The 19,997-nt window shown below is 40.6% G+C and overlaps 1 protein-coding gene across 1 annotated transcript in view; it reads left to right on the top strand.

Moving 5' to 3' along the window:
• DNAJC7 (DnaJ heat shock protein family (Hsp40) member C7) overlaps positions 1-17,709 on the top strand; it is a 65,266-nt gene extending 47,557 nt beyond the window's left edge. The window contains exons 9-14 of the mRNA XM_018563889.1: positions 1,198-1,289; positions 3,690-3,763; positions 5,227-5,373; positions 6,887-7,039; positions 8,719-8,781; positions 17,379-17,709. Of these exons, the coding sequence (XP_018419391.1) occupies positions 1,198-1,289; positions 3,690-3,763; positions 5,227-5,373; positions 6,887-7,039; positions 8,719-8,781; positions 17,379-17,416 (567 nt within the window). The 3' untranslated portion in view covers positions 17,417-17,709. The remainder of the gene's footprint in view (positions 1-1,197; positions 1,290-3,689; positions 3,764-5,226; positions 5,374-6,886; positions 7,040-8,718; positions 8,782-17,378) is intronic.
• The last annotated feature ends 2,288 nt before the right edge of the window (positions 17,710-19,997 follow it).

Genomic DNA, 19,997 nt, shown 5'->3' with positions numbered 1-19,997 from the left:
ATGACGATGAAACTATCACACATCGGCTCTATGGATCGGCAAGTGAGCGAACACATACCGTCGCTCACACACTTCCTGATCATCTCCCTGCAGGATCTCTCCGATCCTCCAGCGCTGTCTAGATTGACAGCAGCCTCTGCCTATCAGCCAGCTGGGTGGATCTCGACAGTATTGTCGGGATCTGTCCCGGCTGCGGCGCTCTGTGTATAGCGGGCTATTGCCTGCTATATACTGAGCTTTGGGTCACGGAAGGAGGTTAGTATATATCCTCTCATGAGAACTATGAGATTAAAAGGTTACCCCATAGTTCTCTTTTAAAGCTCACCTTTTTTTCTAGGACTTTGTTAAAGCAGTGAGCTTTCAAGTGAGATTAAACTCAAGAGTATCACTCGGCTGTTGATCCTCAAATCATCTCTGAATTTGTGCTGACACTGGCCTTCCTTCTGGAGGGTGGCTACTTTTTTTCCCCATGGTCCCTGTGTGTGTTTTTAAGGTTTAACGCCTGAGTTTAGTGTCACTTTCATTGTATGCACCTTTTTCCTGTCCTATGCACATATAGTTATCATCTTTTGTTCTAAATATTTTAGATAGCAAGGGTTAGGAGCCCTCTTTTCGTAGCCACAATAATAGACATTCAGACAGATGAAGATCTTAATAACACCTTCCAATTTTATAGTCTCCCCTCCACTTTCCTGATACAGCAGTTGCACATGGTGTTTCAATATGACTGTGCAGTTCAGTAGGCACCCGATTTTGACTCATTGCGACGTGCCCACTTGGCATTCTGGTGAAGCAAAAGATACTGAAAACTGCTCCAGGTACTTGCACTTCATATGGGTTGCCAACTTTCAGTATTCTTAAAGTGGCAGTCTCCTTGAAGGCAATTTACAACCAGATTGTAATGTGTGTGGCCAATTTCCAGCTTATTCTGCTTATTGATGTTATAAAGGTGAAGAATGATCAGTAGTCCAAATCAGAAAGAAGTGGTCTAGGATGACAACTGCTACATGACACTGACACTACATCTACAGACTGGTAATCTGTAATATATGACATTCTTTTTGGGTTTAGGTAGACCAAGTAAACTGAAATCTGATTGGATATTTATTAGTTTGTTGCTGCATGTAGCTCATTATAACTACTCTGTGTGCTTCTTCAATAAATGTGTTGATTTAGTGCAGTTGTGCTTTTAAACAGCTGAAGAAACTGGATGAGGCCATAGATGATTGTACGAATGCCATAAAACTGGATGACACGTATATCAAGGCATACTTGAGAAGAGCACAGTGGTAAGAATGCAAAAAGAACTCTTTTAAGCACTTATATGCATATGCTGATTACATAACATAACTTCTATGCAGTTTCAGAACAGCAGTCACTCTTTCTTTGAAAATAAGCTTTATTTTTAGGAGGATCCTTATTATTATTATTATTAATGGTCATATAAATATTATTATTATACAGGACTTGTATAGCGCCAACAGTTTGCGCAGCGCTTTACAATATAAGGAAGACATTACAATTCAAGACAAGGTTGTAAGGAGGGCCCTGCCCGTGAGGTCTTACAATCTAAAAGGGAGGGGCCAGTGATACATGAGCTGTGTGGGGATGAATTGTTAAATATGACAGGATTTATAAAAATCTGTACCTGCAGCATAGTCACTCTTCCCCCGTAAATTCACTTGTCTTTAATAGGTCATTGCTGAATGAAATGAAAATTTACTCTGCTTCCATATACCAACAGGGCTTTTCTTCTTATGCTTTGTGTCAGTCATGACAAAGTAATGGTGGTGCTGACATAGAACAGCTTTGCTCCTCCTGTCTCCCTCCAGTCTTAAATTGGTTTTCTACCTTCACCTCGCTTGAAAGCATGTTACATAGTTACATAGTATTTGAGGTTGAATAAAGACATTAGTCCATCAAGTCCAACCTATTAGGATCTCATTCTAGGAGTACCCGTACCCCTGTATATTACGGTCCCTTAAGAAATCGTCCAAAAGTTTCTTGAACAATTCCACATTATTTGCTGAAATCACCGCCTGTGGCAGTGAGTTCCAGACCCTAACTGATCTTACTGTGAAGAACCCCCTTCGCCCCTTGTGCTGGAATTTTTTTTCCATCAATTTTAGGTGATGGCCTCTAGTTTTTGTAACGGAGTTAATTTTAAACAGTTTATCGCTAATGTTGCTACCACCATTAAACATTTTGTACATGGAAATCATATCCCCCCTTAATCTCCTCACCTCTAATGTGAACATGTTTAAATTTAGTAGCCTCGTCTCGTAGCTCTGGTCCTCCATACCCCTAATTAGTTTGGTTGCCCTTCACTGGACTTTTTCCAACTCAAGGACATCTTTTCTTAGTACTGGTGACCAGAACTGGACCGCGTACTCCAGAATGTTTGCTTCGTAACCACCACTGACCAGCTTCTCATACTCTGCTGATCACCATTTTAGTGTAAGTTGCAAAGTAAATGTGGCACTGTTACCAGCTGCTTTGACTCTCAATTCAAACAGCTCATCTGTGAGGATCTCTTTATGGTTTGGAGCTAAGTTGTACCACTAAAGAAGAACTCCAGGAATTGTTTTTTTATGAACCCTTGCAGTGGGGCTATCCCTGCACTGCAAGGGTTAAGTGCTTGTTTATGTCTAGGTGCTTAAATAACAAATATATACTCACCCGAAGTGCCAAGCCAGCCAGCTGTCATGGCGCTCCCTCCAGTCTGTCTCCCCTTCCATGCAGCATTGTCATCTTCGTCAGCATCCTCGCATCTATACGCTGTATATAGATGTTGATGAGTCACGGAACCTTAGACCGCTTCAGGAGAAGGGCACATAACTAGTAAAGCTGGCTACACACTGAGCACCACCTGACATCCTTCAATTAAAGGAACCAAGCGGAAAATTGTTGGCCAAACAGCTCTTGCATCCTTTTTAGGTGCAGGTACTGTTCAGGTGTTTTGACAGCCGGTGGGGCTGATTGTTAAAAAAAACAATAGCCACAGCAAGAGATTACCCCATCCCTGCTAAACAGCAGGGGAATATGTTTATTTGTTCCCATTCACACATCATACCAAAAATATTTTTAATATATTTCTTACCTTTTAGCTGTGTCTTTGGTGGAGGCCTTTGTGCAGATGCCACACTTAGGGGTGTACTCACTTTTGTTGCCAGCGGTTTGGACATTAATGGCTGTGTGTTGAGTGATTTTGAGGGGACAGCAAATGTACACTGATATACAAACTGTACACTCACTACTTTATATTGTAGCAAAGTGTCATTTCTTCTGTGTCGTCACATGAAATGATATAATAAAATATTTACAAAAATGTGAGAGGTGTGAGATACTGTAAGTGAGCTGGTACCCATATACATATAATATGAATAATTTTAGGTATATATCCTCTTCTTGAGGTATTCGACGCAACTTTGTCTTTTGTATTTTTCTAAAAGTTGGGTATTATATTGTGTTTTTATGTGCACTAAAATGAATTTGAGCGTATTCTTTTGCTTGAAATCCATAATGCTTTGGGAGTTTATGTAATCTTTAGACCTAAAATGTGCATTTTAATGTATGTAAAAAAAAATTTCCTAACTAGCTCAGGCAGTGAAAGGGTTTAAGAAATTCTACGATGTTGCTAAGATTATGATACACATGTAACTTCTGTTCTTGCATCTCCTTCTGCCCAGTTATACAGACACAGAGCAGTATGAAGAAGCAGTCAGAGATTACGAGAAAGTTTACCAGACAGAAAGCACAAAGGGTAAGTTGGGTTTATTTGGCTTCACACAAAAAACCCCACAAGACTCTTTTAACCCATTCACAACCTATGGCGGGATAATCCCATCATGAAGTCTGAAGGGGTTACACAGACAGAGTCTGTTCTGTTTTGTAGAGCTCAGCTGCCACCAGATCGCTTCTACGATTCGGTAGAGAGTCTTATAAGCCCCACTATGTGATAGCAATTAAAGTAAAGTTTTTAAAAAAAGTTTTAAAAATGAAATTAAAATGTAAACAAAAAAAAATTAAGTCCCCCGCCCCTGCGAGCGCGCACGTTGTCACGTAAACACGCGTCGGGTGAGCCTGCGTGCGAAAACGACGATTACGCTATACATGTTTGCTATCACCACGCACGCCGGAGTGAGAGCAATAATTCTAGGGGCAATATTTACCCATATCTCTAAACAGATAACCTGTAGTGGCTTTTAAAGCGTCATGTATGGACTTTTTGGGGTACTGAATTCTGTCGCAGTTTCACAGACGCGCACAATTTATAACCTGGGCATGTTGGGTATCTATTTCTAAACTGAAGAGAGAAGCTAATTGGTTACTATGGGCAACTGCTCCAGATTTTTTTCTGCACCAGTTTTGATAAATTCCCTCCTATGTATAGAGATTATTCATTCTGTGCAAATCAGTGTTCCTTACAAAGAAACAACATAATGTGGTCTGAACATACAATAAAAATGTTCATCTCCCTACATAGAGGTATAATATATAAAACCAAGAACAAACCATAGTATTCACCATTTCCACTAATTAAAAACTTTTATTAAACTTGATGCAACTCACATAAAATGTACACAAATTGTGCACTAGATGTTCCCAAATGTATATGTAATAATAGGCATTCAACAGGATGAGAAATGAAATGCCAGCACCAAGCTCCCTCTGCTATGCATCCAAAATCCACCCACCATCGTGTCATAAGACTCTCTCGTCCTGTTTGATACCTACTATTAAATATTCATTCAGGAACATCTAGTGCACGTTTGGTGCACATAATATGTGAGTTATTTACGCATAGCAGGGTGATAGCAGATTATAATCTAAGCACTCCTCATTTGGAGTTTGTGCTTATCAGCCCTTATTTATTAAAGAAAACAATCAAATTTGAAATGTCACTACATTTCAAGATACTGCTATTTGCAGAGAATTTATCTTACAAGCTGGCTTATCACTGTAAATTGGTTTCCATAGGAACAACTACACTAATGACATACTTTTGAGTAGTTGGTGTTGTGGGCACTGGTCCAGTCTTTGTCAAACACATACCCCAGTGTTTATTTGTATACTGTTATATCAAACGTGGGGAGGGAATGGCAGATGGCGGGTCACTGTACCAAGAAGAGCTCTCACTGGGTTTACCACAGTTGTCAGCAAACAATAGTGTATGGAGAAACAATAGAGCTGTTATAATTTCTCCGGACACTCTTTTCTGTCTAGAACACAAACATTTGCTTAAGAACGCACAGCTGGAGCTAAAGAAGAGCAAGAGGAAAGATTACTACAAGATACTAGGAGTGGACAAGAATGCATCTGAAGATGAAATAAAGAAAGCCTACAGGAAACGAGCGTTAATGCATCATCCAGGTAATGGACTCACCTCTCCGTGGTCTGCCCAAACTGGAGACCTTTACTAGACCATCTTAAAGTGCGTCCACAAACAGATTTATTCTCCATAATACTGTATTTACTATAACATTTGTACTAGTGCAGTATAAACATCCCATTTTGTATAGTCACTATGTTTTGAAATGAACAAAGCAAAAAAATGAATAAGTGAGCCATAATATTTAGTTTAGAGCAGCCTTTCTCAACCAGGGTGCCTTCTGGTTTCCCCAGGGATGCTTCAAAATGTTCACCAGCACCATAAAAATGAATCGTGCTAATCCAGGAAGGGTGGAATCTATTCAGAAATAGACAATAGTTTGCCTCCATCCAAGCCTGCTCCGCCTCATGCTGTCTGCCATGCTGCCACAGCTGCAGCACCTGATGTGATAGTATAACTCGAATGTGAAGAGGGGACAGAGGACTCTGATGTGAAATTGAGGACTTATGTGAAAAAGGGGGACTCTGATGTGAAGGGGTCTTCTGATATAGAAGGGGGGGGGCACTGACATGGAAGGTAGAATACTGATGTGAAATGGGGTGACTCTGGTGTGAATGGGCGCTCCTGATTGGAAGGTGAGGCTCTGATGTGAATGGGAACTCTGTTTTTTGTGGGGTCTTCATGTTTTTACATTTTAGACTAGGGTGCCTTGAGATTTTGCATACTTTTAAAGGTTGTCATGACTTAAAGGCTGAGAAATAATGATTTAGAGTATTTTTAAAAATATATTTTATTTATTCACATTTGCACGTATGGACCGTAGGGGGATTTGGGGTGGAATGTGGAGCAAAAGATTTCCCTTCTGGTGCCAAGGACCTCCAGAATGCAGAGTGAACACCTGTAAAACGCTATGTGAAAAAAAAAAAAACTGCTTAAAAAAAAAAAAAATGTGGCCTTCTTGCCTTACATGCTTTACTATTGGCCTCTAAATGTGATGGCAACATCACTTAATGGTAATGATGCCAGCGTTTTACTTTCTGCGCTCTAGGCAGTATTTGCTTAAAGTGTTCCAGATGTTGGTGGTTTACTGCATTTAAAGAGACTGTCACTTTGCCCACTCAGGGCAAATAATAAAACTCCATCACCCACTGTACTCACCTTCTCAGTGCTCCATTTTTGCTTCTTTGTCAGCCTGGAATCCTAACCCTGTGGAGCTCCATGTTGGAGGTGATTCAGGGTTAACTTTCTCCTCCTTGGCAGGTGACAGTGTTTTGGTCTGGTGATTGACAACCCAGGTTCACGCACTAAATCCTGGGAGAGTTCACTTGCTCCCTCATACCTGGTAGCACCAGGTATTTACCAAATACTCTGATGGAGCCACAGAGTGGCAGGAGAGTGCAGTTAAGCAGAGTATTAGGGGGTGAAGGAATTTCATACACAAAAACCTGTCATTTTGCCCAAAATAAGCAAAGTGACTGATTTCTGTTTAACGTAAACCCAGGTACACATATATGTCAAACACATGCATTTACTGTGGCGTTTTTGTACTTTTAGACCGACACAGTGGTGCCACCACTGAAGTTCAGAAAGAAGAGGAAAAGAAGTTCAAAGAAGTGGGTGAGGCCTTTACAGTCTTGTCGGATGCTAAAAAGAAGGCCCGCTATGACAGTGGGCAGGACCTGGATGAAGACGGAATGAACATGGGTGGTAAGTGCCTGCCAGGCTTTGTGACTATATTTGTGGGGGTTTTCCACAAGTTGAAATCTCCTTTACTAGGAATTTATCCCTCTCGTTGCCACAACTGCTAGCAGCTGGGCACGTCAGTGTGCCATATGTCAGTGGCTTTTACCCTTCTGCTATAAGCTAATAGTCGCTTTAGCGACCATGAGCTTACAGCAGAAGGGTTCCCGTGACAGTCTCCTGTAAATTATTAGCTGTCATCAGCAGCTGAAAAGCAGGAATTTGACAGCTTCTCCCCTGTCTGTATAAGCTGAGGCAGCGGGGATCCGAGGAGAAATGGACCGCTGCAGTCGGTGGGGGTGGCACCATAGGAGGAAGCTGTCATCCAGAATGGCCGAGCGGGAGGATAGAGGAGCTGGCAGCTCGAGTGGGCAGGAGAAAGAAGAAGCCACTGTCATCCTGTCAGTTTCTCAGCTGATGATTGGTTAATATGTGTGATATTTAGCGATCCTCTGAGTGCAGAACAAACACTGATCACTCCAATGTTTGTAAACAACTGGGGGGACACAGTACTATGTGTCCCCAGTTATGAATGAACAGGAAGTGCTTTACATCACTTCCTGTTCATTCATGAGTTTCATATGGGGAGAAGCACTCAGTACAGAGGCTTCTACTGATTCATAACTGGTTGATAGTAAATATTTACTATCTCCAGTCTGTGAATGAATAGGAAGCCTCTGTACTGAGTGCTTTCCATTCATTTGGTGCTGAGGCTGCAGAAAAAGAGATTAAGGAAATGTGTCCATTTCTTTTTTTTATTATTTCAAAAGGGAAATGTCAGGTGTCTATATACCCCTGATATTTTACCAAAGCCCCCCAACAGTAAAAAAAAAGAAAATAATATTTTTTAAAAACATGACCACACTCAACATGTGCACCATATTGTGGTATACGCCATGCGCTGCGCTGCGTTTAGAATGCATTTCTGCTTGATTTTTTTTAATTAAAATAACATTCATTTAACTGTGTGGTATCACATGGCAAAGCGTTGTGAAGCATTGCCTTGCGTTGTGATAAGCTGTGTTGAGATTAAATGTACGCCTATATCATTTTATCACCGGTAGTTGCAGCCAGGCTAGAATGATTCTTGTGACTTGTTCTGCACATTGTGGGCCTTTATGTGCCTACAGAGCACCCATGGTGACCAGAGAAATTGGGAAAAGCGAGCGGCTTAAGGTCATAGCAAAGTGAAAAACTGTAGAAAGAGGATAGATAGGCAATTAATGAACATAAATTGACAATTGCACAAATATGGGAAATGCCAAAACCTCAGTGGGCAGTAGAGGCTCTTGTTTATGCTAGTTGAATCTAAGGAAGGAAGTGATGCACAGCAATGTGTGGGGTTTAATTAATAGTTTTAATACTTCTCAATAGTATAGGTAGAAGCTGGCTATTTTCAGAGAACACATTTTCTCAAATATACCAGCTACCTAGAAACTGGTATGGTAGGGAAATATGTGATGGGAAGAAGCTTTCATTACACTTTTTATATGGCTATTCAGTGGATTTTATTGGCTCTGGGCTTACATCCCAGCATCCAGAGAGACCAATATCAAACCAAGGTTTTCCAAATACTGGAACTATTTTATGTAGATAGTCTTTACTACAGAGGTGTTCTATCCATTAATATTCTTAATTTATTTCAGATTTTGATGCCAACAATATCTTCAAGGCATTCTTTAGTGGTCCAGGAGGCTTCAGCTTTGAAGGTGAGTTTCAGGAACCGAATGTATGAGAAATAAAGAAATGTAATTGCTCTTCTGTTTTCTTCTTAATTCCCTCCTATTTATTAACCTTGGCTGCACACTTTCTTCTTACGTTCATGGTTCAGTACGTTACTTATTCATTTTCATGGATGTTGCATCAACCCTTTCTTGCCTAAAGTTGGGGGTTGGCAACTGGTCGCTAACGATCTATCAGTCAATAATGGCCATCTGACAGGTAGATCAGAGCAGCAATGCAAAGCCAAGGGAAGTCCTAGGCCAGGGGTGGGGCTTGACAATGGGATTTAGAGAACTGATGCAAGTCAGTGAGCAGTGCAAGGCAAAGCTCTGCCCAGCCAGTGCTGCCAAACCACTAAGTGCAGCTGTGGTAAAGCGGCGACAGGAGGGTCTGGTGGGGAGACGTGCTGCAAAGCAGGTCCCTATGGGCTGTATGTGGGTGAAAGAAGTAGGGGGTTGGATGAAGGAGGTGGGGCAGCAGGCTGTACAAGGATGCCGGCTGTAAAGACAGGCCCTCGGTGCCTGGCTAGCAGTGTTATGAGAGGGTTTGGCCTTTTATCTACAGCCTGCAATGCAGATACCTCCTGTGTACCAGCATCAGCATTTTTATCTTAGGAGGTTTGGACACTGGCAAATATAAACCCACCTTCAACCGTCCTACTTCAGTTTTTGCTAATATCCCAGGAGGTTGGGTATGTTTTCCTCAAATCTGCTGAGGAAAAATTCTGTCTATATTTTTTAAATGTTTTTCTCTTCTTTTAACAGAATGTTAAAATTTGTACGTTTTAACATTCAAGAATTGGTACGTTGTGGACTGTTTTTCTCTTCAATCAAGACTTTAAATAAACTGCTTGAGCTGGTCTTTACAGAGCAGTTATCCAGATCAACTAATCCTTGTTTCTGCCTTAGAGGCCGTACCCAGACCTCACTGGACTGAAGATTGCAGGACCTGCCTTGCATGTGACCTTCAAGTACTGGGCTCTGCCAGTGGTGCTTTCCCAACCTTAGTGTACTGTGTCAGTTACCCACAGAGCCCTTTCAGAGCATTGGTACAGCTTCTGGTGTAACCTAGTCTCTGATGGCTCACTGTGAAAGTTTGCCTTTAAAAGTTGCAGTTGAGAATCTAGCTCTGCATTATGGCACCTTCCAGACCTGTGTGTACTCTCAGACACAGAGCAGTGGTAAGCCTCTGGTTAAACCTTTATAAAAATGTTACACTTGTGTGTAAAATTTACCAAATAGCTTACCCAAAACCTGAGCGGTGTCACAAATTCTGGTGACCAGTCTCTTAATTCTGTTTTCGGAGTGAATCTCTGTAATATGATGTAATCTGTCCTTCCAACACTGGGATCTACATTGTGGCACTTTGTGGATTAGCTGCAAACTGCCCTCCATTATTCTGAGTCATGGTGTGACCCAATCTCTTTATAACGTTTTCCTTGTAATTAAAGCAGACTTTCACTCACATGATAGACTTTTCCTCACTGGATTCCTACCTTCTCCACAATGGTGAAAAGCCAACTTGTTTTCTTTGCGTTTACTTTTTTTTTTATTCCAGCACGCACCCCTGCCTCGATTCTCCCTTGGGAAAGAATGACATATCTCAGCTCTAGGAGCCTCCTGAGATATGCACAGTACATATCCTAGAAGGCTTTTGAGCTTTTACACTACCCTGTAGGAAAAACAACATGGCGGTGGAGAAAAGTGCACGTGGTGCATGTCATCATGGGGCCAGCTGTCTGAACTCGGAGGAGACAACAGGCTCTTGATGATATCAGAAAGGAAGACAGCAGCACATTACTCAGCAGGAGAAATGGATCACAGCAGGACAACGCTACATTTGCTAGGGGTATGAGGTTGTGTTTGGCTAGGTACAGTGTCGCATGTGCATGCCCTTCATCTCAGAAGGATGCATTTCCCGCAGCTAACTCTATTGAAGTGTGATGTTGATATCCTGTTCTTTCTGCTGCTTGCCTTTTAGTATCCTGGTCACTTCCAACTGCCTATGATACTCGTCATCTCCTGGTTTCCGGATTCATGAATACAGGTGGCCTTGCCTCATTTGGGTCAGTTGCTTACCACTAACCGGTGCAACATGTCTTTAGAGATACATTTACAGGGCAGTCCTACTACAGTGGGTCAACTCGTTCCATGATACCCTTCTTTTCTGGAGAACAATTCGCCAATACCCTTAGAAGGATCTGATGCCTGTACTATGGCTCCTGGAACCCCTATTTCTATAGGATCATCCTCATGTATGGTAGAACATAGTTCTGACCCTACTGGGTGGTCCTCTACCAGAGAACCTGTTAGCCCTATCATCTTTGGCTCTGATTCAGAGCCTTTACAGTCCACTTCTATGAATACTGTATTCAGTGTTCTGATGACTGATACACAATTGTTTCCAATTTATTTGATGCAGTGTGCTCTGTTATGCAGCTACAGGATTAACCCGTTGTTACATAGTAAGGTTGAAAGAAATACTCAAGTCTACCGAGTTCAACCTACTGCTAACACAAAAGACTTTTCCCTCTGCTCTGGGTCTCTTTTAAGGACTGGGAACTTCCTTTAAAATCACGGATTCCTCTGAATAATGCGCAGAGACATTATCTTTTTCATAAGGACTTTCTTGACAAATTTTTCCTACTTTGTGGACTTTTTGGTTCTTCCCCTTATTAGGCATCTCATTACTGTAGTTGATGGCTCCTTTACGTTTAGTGACTTCCCTGATGACCGTTAGACCTCTTAATCAAATCCCAGGTTGAATCAACTGGAACAACTTTCTGTCCTCTTTTTGACGGCAACTGTAATTCATGTCTCAATGGGTCACATAACTCAAAAGGGATTTCTCTGACTCAGCTTAATTTTTAATCCTTGCAGCTTGTCGATCAGTTGTTTTAAGCTCTCAGCTTTAGTTATGGACTTTTACAGGCATCTAAGTTGGTGACTCACGTGGCAGTAGTGTCTGTCTCTTGTCTACTGTTTAAGTTATTCGTCACCTTTATCAGGGGATTTTTTTTTTGTACTTTGTTGAAGCTCTTGGACTTCTATTCTTTGTTTGAATGCTCAGGGTTCATCCTGCAGCTTCTGTACTACTTCCTGCAACCAGGTACCTGGTTCTATAATTTCTTTCCTATTACTTGGAAGCTCTCCCTTTTGTGGAATGCTTACAGTATTCCCACAAGAAACTATCATCATTCTAGATATTAACCTTTTATCTCTTTTGAATATTATATCCTCTATAGTCTGAGTATTAGAGATATTCTCCAATTTTCTCCTTGAGAGACTGGAATTAATGGGAACTCCATCCTTGAGTTTACTAGCCTCACTAGCCTTGGGTCTTAAAGTGACACTAAACTCAGGAGTTAAACCTTAAAATGCATTCATGTACGCTAACTATTAACAAAAATGTACTTTATTTGTATATCACTGTAGATCCTCAAATCTTCTGTGAATTGGTGCTGACACTGTCCTTCCTTCTTGAGGGTGGCTACTTTTGTTCCCTATGTGTGTTGTAAAGTAGCCACCACTCCAAGCTTGCTCCTGTGATGGACTACAATCTCAATACAAATTAGTAAACTAAACGTGAGATTGTAGTCCATCACAGAACAACACGCACAGGGACCATGGGGAACAAAAGTAGCCAATAGTTAAGGTACTTGAATGGATTTTTAAGATTTAACTCCTGTGTTTAGTGTCCCTTTAATATGAATGTACTGTATGTGTGCTATGCTGATAAGTGTAAATTATATACAAATTAATCCAAATGGTTTGTGTACAAGAAAAAAAAAGTGTATAAATGTGTATCCCGTATCCCAAGCAACAATGTGTGATCTTAACAGTGTATCATATAATGCGAATCGAAGATATACCGAATTAAGCAATACATGCATACGTGTCTTTAAGAGTTCATACATGTGAGACGACAAAAAAAAGGTCTTTTTCTTTATATCACCTGCTGATATAACTGTAAATATCCTTCGCCGCCACAGTTTCCACCATGCAAACACCCTATAGAGTGCAGCTCACATTTAACCATTTCACTGCCAGAGTGTTTTTGTTTTTATTTGCACACATTATAATCCTCATTTTAGGCCTAAAAATTTCTTAAAACCCCAGAGAGTTATATATTTCCTAAAAGCAAAGACCTTGTAGAATAAAATGTTGGCAGTTGCAAATTTTTACATTGCATGAGATTAGCGCAACTCTTTATCAAACCCAAAATTTCAGTAAACAATAAACTTGAGTCAACAGAATACCCATTTTTTGGTAAAATATGAAAGAGGTTTTGCTGAGTACATAGATACCCAACATGCCAAGAATACAAATTGCGTGTGCCCGGGAAACAGCGACAAAATACCTGAAATTGTTTATAGGCAACACTTTAAATGCCTGTACAGGCCCACAGTTTAGAGTTAACTGTGTATATTGGCCCTACATGTGTAGCGCAATCATCTTTTTCGTACATAGGCATACCTGATGCGTGTTTGCATTAGTATGTTCGGGGGGGGCTTAAAATTACACAGGTAAAAAGAGTCACAGCGGGAGTCTGGTTACAGGGGCCTGCAGCCGACTACGAAAGGGATACAGTGCTGGCAGTGAAAGGGTTAAAACAGACCTTCACAATTGGTCTGATAGTGCTGATCCCTTTTATGGCTGGGCGGGAATAAACCCACATTTAGATCCGCTTCCTTGAAATCTCCGTCTGATCCACATCGGCATACAATGTATAATCCTGTGTTGTACCAGCCCAGAATGAGAGAAAACGCAGATTCACTGTATAAAAAACTTACATAAAATCTTGTCACTGTATAGCCCAATTGCACAATTCTGCTGTGGTGCGTGCAGGGAAATTATTTTCTATGACATTTCCATAACACTCTGGATAACTTGACTAAATATATGTCATCTGTTTTGTTGTGTCATGGCCTTGGTCTTAAGTGAGCTGTTGCAGAACAAAGCCCGTACTCCCTATTACATATCTCATTAGGTAGGTAGGGTCATGTCTCAGGTCAAGGACTCATTAATGATGGTTTCCTGAGAAGAGAACAGTAAAGGACATTATAAGAATTAAGCATAGCAGAAACAGCTGAGTTTTCCAAGCTTGTATTATACGTCATTTTACATCATATGCAGATTGGAATAGAACTAGTGAAACCTGTCTTTACTATATGGGCATATCTTTTTGGGCAAAACAAAGCTGCATACATGAAATGTATTTGTTTGAAAAGCTCTCCTGTTTGACAGTTAATTGGCCGGCATTGTCAGTGGTGTGAGGGATGAGCATTTGGCATACAATAATACTGTACAACGATGTAATGCGCAGCTGTTTCAGTTCAGAGATTCCCTTCTCTTGTCACCATTATATGGACAATGCACATGTTGTGCTCTCCCTGCATTGCTGCTCTTGTCTATGAAAGGAGCTTCATACAGGGACAGCTGGTGACAAGCAGAGCAGTTTAAGATTCATTACTGTGCTCCATACACTGTACCAAGACTGCCTTATGCAAGAGGATTCTATTTCTATTATGAATAGTTTGTGTATGGTGTGACTTCTCAGAGCTGCAGAAGTAGCTTTCTAGAATAAAGAGAACATTTAAAGTGCAAATGTAAACTTTTACAACGAGCTTCTTTTACTTGTTCCCTATTGGTCTGTTAAATATACCATTTTTAAAAGGGTTTGTTTTATCTAGAAGTGCAAAAAAAATACTAGGGCTGCAACAACTAATCAATAAAATTAATGATAATCCCCCCTGTGCCTGAATTTCTCCCTGTGCCTCCAATACTTCTCTGCCAGCACACCCCACTGTGCCTCTCTGTTATTCAAAATTTTGTGGTAGTGGGACTGTGATGTGAAGATGGGAACGAAGACTCAGGTGAACAGGGCTGCTGATGTAAAGGGGGAAGTCTTGATTTGATGGGGGCACTTTGCTGTGAAGGGGAAACTCAAATTTTTGTGTGTTTTTGACTGGAGTGCCTCAAGATTTTGCATACTTTTAAAGGGTGCCATGACTGAAAAAAGGTTGTGAAATATAGTTCTATACTACATTCTTTGGAATACCACACAGTCCAAATTCTGCCATGGACGCGTTGGGCATTACATCTAAGCAGTGATACTATAGTTGTTTGGACCTAGCCAGCAGTGTTACTGAAGCGAGCAATATTGACCATACTAAATAATCTTTTAGTTATGGTCTGCATGTAAAGGTGAGCGCCAGTCCTTTAGGGAGTGTCTGGAGCACTGAGGGGAGAGGAAATGTCACAGAATTTGCGGTAATGTGTTTTGTTTTCTGGGTGAAGCACAAGTGAAGTGATAGAATTGCACTAATTTTGTATTCACTGGGCTTATACTTATATTGAGAACAGTATCTGTCTGTTTTTTCTGGATGAAGCACAAAGTAGAAGAATTGCACAATTGTATGTTTTGGAGTGCCACACTCTATACGCTATGAAGTACATTACACAGAGTTTGGAACGCCGCATATCATATGCTGTGCTTTTCTTCACATACCCTTGACTGCCGCACTCTGTCTGCTGTTGTATACTTTGAGTTCTATACCATACCACTCCACTTTGTACATTGTACATAATATGCTCTATAATGCTAATCATCATACAGTTGTCAAAAATTTGAACTTTGGAGCTGGACCTCTTTCAATGAATGGGCAGTTTTGCTATTACCTGTAAAGGCAACATGATTTTTCCACTAATCAAATATACTAACAGACGCAAAGCCTTCTACAACTAAAATTAAAGTGTTCTACATTTTTTATATGAATCAATATTTGCTTTGCTCTGGTTGGTAACCATATTTGTTCAGGTCTTAGTCATCAGGTTGATTCTCCTTGTCCTCCCTCTGGTCATGTTGGCAGGTTCCCCTACCTTCCAGTCTCAGATTCAGGCAGTGGTCCTTCAGGCAGTCCCCAAGTCTATTTTTTATTTTTAATTATTCTTGAACCTTTTAGTGGTTGTTGCTGTTTGCCCACCCATACGTCGGGCTGCTTTTTGGATGTCTCCACAGTATATGACTTCCTGTGTCAAAGATAGAAAATGGAATTTCTCTTTAATTCATTAAGTAATACAGGGTCAGAAGTAAATCATAGACAGTTGGCTTATACTGCTGCCTTCAGGAGAAATTTGACACAGGCAAACTAAAAAGACATTGGCTGGCTAGGTATAACCCCATCCACTCCCATGATGCTTCAGGTTTTATTGCTAGTGTCCTTGGAGATGGACACCTTTTAAAGCATCCCCATTTTTATTAGACTTTTTTTTATTTTTCCGTGAGACTTTGCTTCAATTGAAACTTCATCGTTCCTACACACAGTAAAATCCTTTTCCTAGAGTCCATTGAGGGACACAGGTTCCACCTCTCCCTATGATCATGCTCCTAGGAATGCTTTCTAAAGTGAGTGCCTGCTAGAGGAGGGGTTATCCTGAGCTGGCCTACAGATTTTTTTGTTTGCCAGTTACCATTCCTGGGTAAGGCAGTACGACTTGACTGTATTTGATTTCCTTTGTCCTTCAGTGTTGTTCAAAAACAAGGATTTTACGGTCAGTACAACATTTTTCTTTCCATTAGCACATCTGTAAGCAGTGTCCTCAGCAGAATAACTTTGTACTTTCTAGGAATGCACTGACACTAAGATTTCAAGGTTGACCCCGTCTTTTATATTTTACCAAAAAACTGGTTAATAATAAATGTTTCCTAACATGATGTTAAAAAAAACTGTTTTTTTTTCAAAATTTTCTGTCATTTTTCCTAATTATAATAAAAAATAAAACCCCCAGTGGTGATTAAATACCCCCAAAATAAAGCTCTATGTGTCCCCAAAAAATGGTATAAAATTCATTTCAGTACAGCGTTGCATGACGGAATAAACGTCAAAGTACCGCAGCGCTGAATACTGAAAAATGGTCTGGCCAGGAAGGGGGTCTAAACACCTGGTCTTCAAGCGGTTAAAGTACTGTTTTCTAAATGTAACCATGTTGATAAAAAGTCCACCTACTGCTGATTCCTCATAGCATAAAACATACAATACTGATTGGGACCGTAATATACAGAGGTACAGGTACTCCTAGAATGAGATCCTAATAAGTTGGACTTGATGGACTAATGTCTTTATTCAACCTCAAATACTATGTAACTATGATTGCTCAGCACAAGGATAAAAAAAGAAAAAAAAAGCCAAGTGCTACTGAGCACTAGGGCCGGAAAGCAGGTGGCTGAACTTGTTTTATCTAAAATGTGACAATTACAGGGCTATTCACTAAAGGGTTAGGAGTTTGGAGAAGGCAGGAGAAGTGAACAATCTAGGAAAACATAGCTGAACTGGAAAGTGAGCTAAATTGGAGAATTTTTCCAAATCAATTATGTTGTCCTAGATTTTTCACTTCTCTGCCTTCTCCACTCTTCACCCTTTTGTGAATAACCCTGTATGTGTTTTTTGGTAAGGTATTGCTAAGCTAGATGAGTTGGACCTCACTTAGAACTGAAAAATGGACAACACTTTTAAGTACCTAATCTGTGTGTTTTGATTAATAGTTTGTCAGGATATTTACTATTGTGTATTTATCTTTTTCAGCTTCTGGTCCAGGAAACTTCTTCTTCCAGTTTGGGTAACAGACACACGCACACCTGTTCCTCTCCAACCTCCGACCTGCCTCCCCTTCCTTTCCCTCATATTCCTCCTCTGTTCAAGTGTTTTAACCCAGAAAAAGGACTTTATTTAATCAGACTTCTCCACAAGCATCATTATGTCTCTCTGTTTATTAGAGAAGTGTTTTTTTTTTGTTTTTTTTTAATGTTATTTTGAATCCATCTCAGAAATAAATACCTCTCCTCCGTGTGCTCATGTGAAGAAAATTTTGAATGCGGCATGAAGTTTCAAATAAAATGTAAAACCTGACTAGAAATTGGGTTGGCATTTTGTCGCAGCCAGGTAAAATCTGCACCATACTTTTCGATGTCTGGGGTGGGATTGGGAGTATAAATCATTCTGCCTAAAATAACTGCATAATAATTCTCCTGTGATGCTTTGAGTCCTCTGGAATTTTCCATAAGGCAGATTTTCTGTTATCACGCTTGGGAAATGTGTATGCATGGACACAGGTAACTGTAACCCACAAGTCTGTGGATTAACCTGGAACTTGTACATATCTTTTTGCTCCTTCTATACTTAGACTGCTGAGTGGAGCAGATCACTGAAAATAGACTTCCATTATGACCATCAAGATAAGTGGATTAATTTCTATGCCTTTGGTCTGCATACACTTCATGTTCACCAATCCCATTCACCGACCTATTGCAACCTTCTGGTGTCTAAAGGCGATTGCTGGTGAAGTCTGGAATTTCAGCATGAACATTCGAGTTATATGATGATCTGTATATCTAAATGGTTAGTTGTCTGTCCATCAGGAAAAACAGGGTTCCATTGCTGCTTTCAAGAAGGCTTTAAAAGGGGGAATCCAAGCAATGTAGACAGTCCAGATTGATTACAGTCGCCAATGTAATATACTAGTAGTAGCATTTCTTAACTTAAACCACCACTGCTTTTATTGTACATGAAACAAGGAAACTGTTCATTCCTTCCAAAGTGTTTACTGCCACCAACTCCTAAAGTAAAGTGCATCTAATAACCTTATAACTAAGGTATATCTATGGTGAGAGGTTTGAATTAGGCAGGAATAGAGGGATATTTATCCAATCAGGACACCTGTTCCAGTGACAACTAATCCCTTTCTCTGGAGAGATTTCCTTTTTCCATTTGTAACTACAGAAGTGAAGGAAAATCTTGACACAGCCCAAAAAAAGACTGGTTTAACTACTCCAGACTATCGAAAAATGAAATTATAATGCATGGGTATTTGCCCCCCGGAATACCCCCCTACCTCTGTATCCATTTCACAAAATGTATTTTTTACTGCCCACATACCCGGTTATCTCAGCAGTGTGCTGACACTGCCACAATCAGTTGTGAGACAGGCCAGGGGGGTCCTACTGCCAGAGTACGCCACTGGCGGCCATCTTGGTACCTCAGGCTGCCCTATTAATGCATGGAGGCTTGTACAGCTTTAAACCTTTTGGTGCTGGTATTGTGACCACCCATTGTGGTCCCTCAACATCGCAGACTTCAAACACAAATGGACAGAGGCATTCTTTGGGTGTCCATGTATTGGAATATTTGGATGACCTTCTTCTTAAGGCCCAGATCCAAACAGGTTCTGAGATCGGACATCCACAAGACAATTCAAACACTACAGTGTTTTAGCTTGGTGCTCAACCTACTCAAGACATCTGTGCTGATCCCCACTAACTGCCTGGAATACCTTGGTGTTCCCTTGGATACAAACCAGGCCAGGGTGTTTCTCCCTCCAGAGAAAATCGGTAAAGATTACGACTAAGCACGTCATGGTTAGTCGTAACCTTAGTGCTTCTTGGTCTTTTCATCATAGAACAGATTTGCAGGCCACCACTGGTCTTCTGTTCAATCGTGCACTACGTTCTACCAGGTGGATGTTTTGGGTATCTGCTGATGCTAGTTTTTGCCATTATATGCTACAGACTATTATCTAAAGTTGGGATTTCCCCCTTGTTTCTGTTATATGGGCCTGTTGGCAGTTGTTTTGCTGTGTTGCCCATCCCTCTGGTTTTTTTTTTTTTTTGCCTAAGGTCATCCCAGTTGTCTATGAATCTACCTGTGTCCTGTACTGTACTTGCCAATAAAATCTGTTTCTTGGGTACAGGACACAAGACCCTCTCCCCTATGTCCTCTATTGGTAACTAAAAAACTGAGGATTTTCTGCAGTGGGAGGGTCTTTGAGGGTCCTTACAGCTTTGGCCAATGTCCAATCAGCTGTTGATACTTGCATATTATCCAGTCGTTTCTGAATCTGCCTGTGTCCTGTACTCCAAGAAATGGATTTTACTGGTAAGTCAAAATGCCTAATATTGGATTTTAAAATCGTCCACATTCTAGAACTGCCCTGAGATGATCACAGGTGAACACAAAATTATTTGGGGTCAAATTCCCAAAGCTTCAATTCCCAAAGTTAACATACCAGCATAAAGATATGACAGTTCTTTTAGGTTAGAGCCAATAGAAAGCTTTGTGAATGAAACCTATTATATATCATTGACTGACTCGTGCTTTTACTTTGATTCTTGGTTTATCCACCCCACCAAAAGGTTTTGTATTTACTAC

The sequence above is a fragment of the Nanorana parkeri genome, unplaced genomic scaffold (assembly GCF_000935625.1).
Source record: "Nanorana parkeri isolate BGI_ZX_2015 unplaced genomic scaffold, ASM93562v1 scaffold707, whole genome shotgun sequence".
In the NCBI taxonomy this organism is placed as follows: domain Eukaryota; kingdom Metazoa; phylum Chordata; class Amphibia; order Anura; family Dicroglossidae; genus Nanorana; species Nanorana parkeri.
Note: the sequence above shows the minus strand (reverse complement) of the source record. Positions and strands in the feature narration are given on the sequence as shown.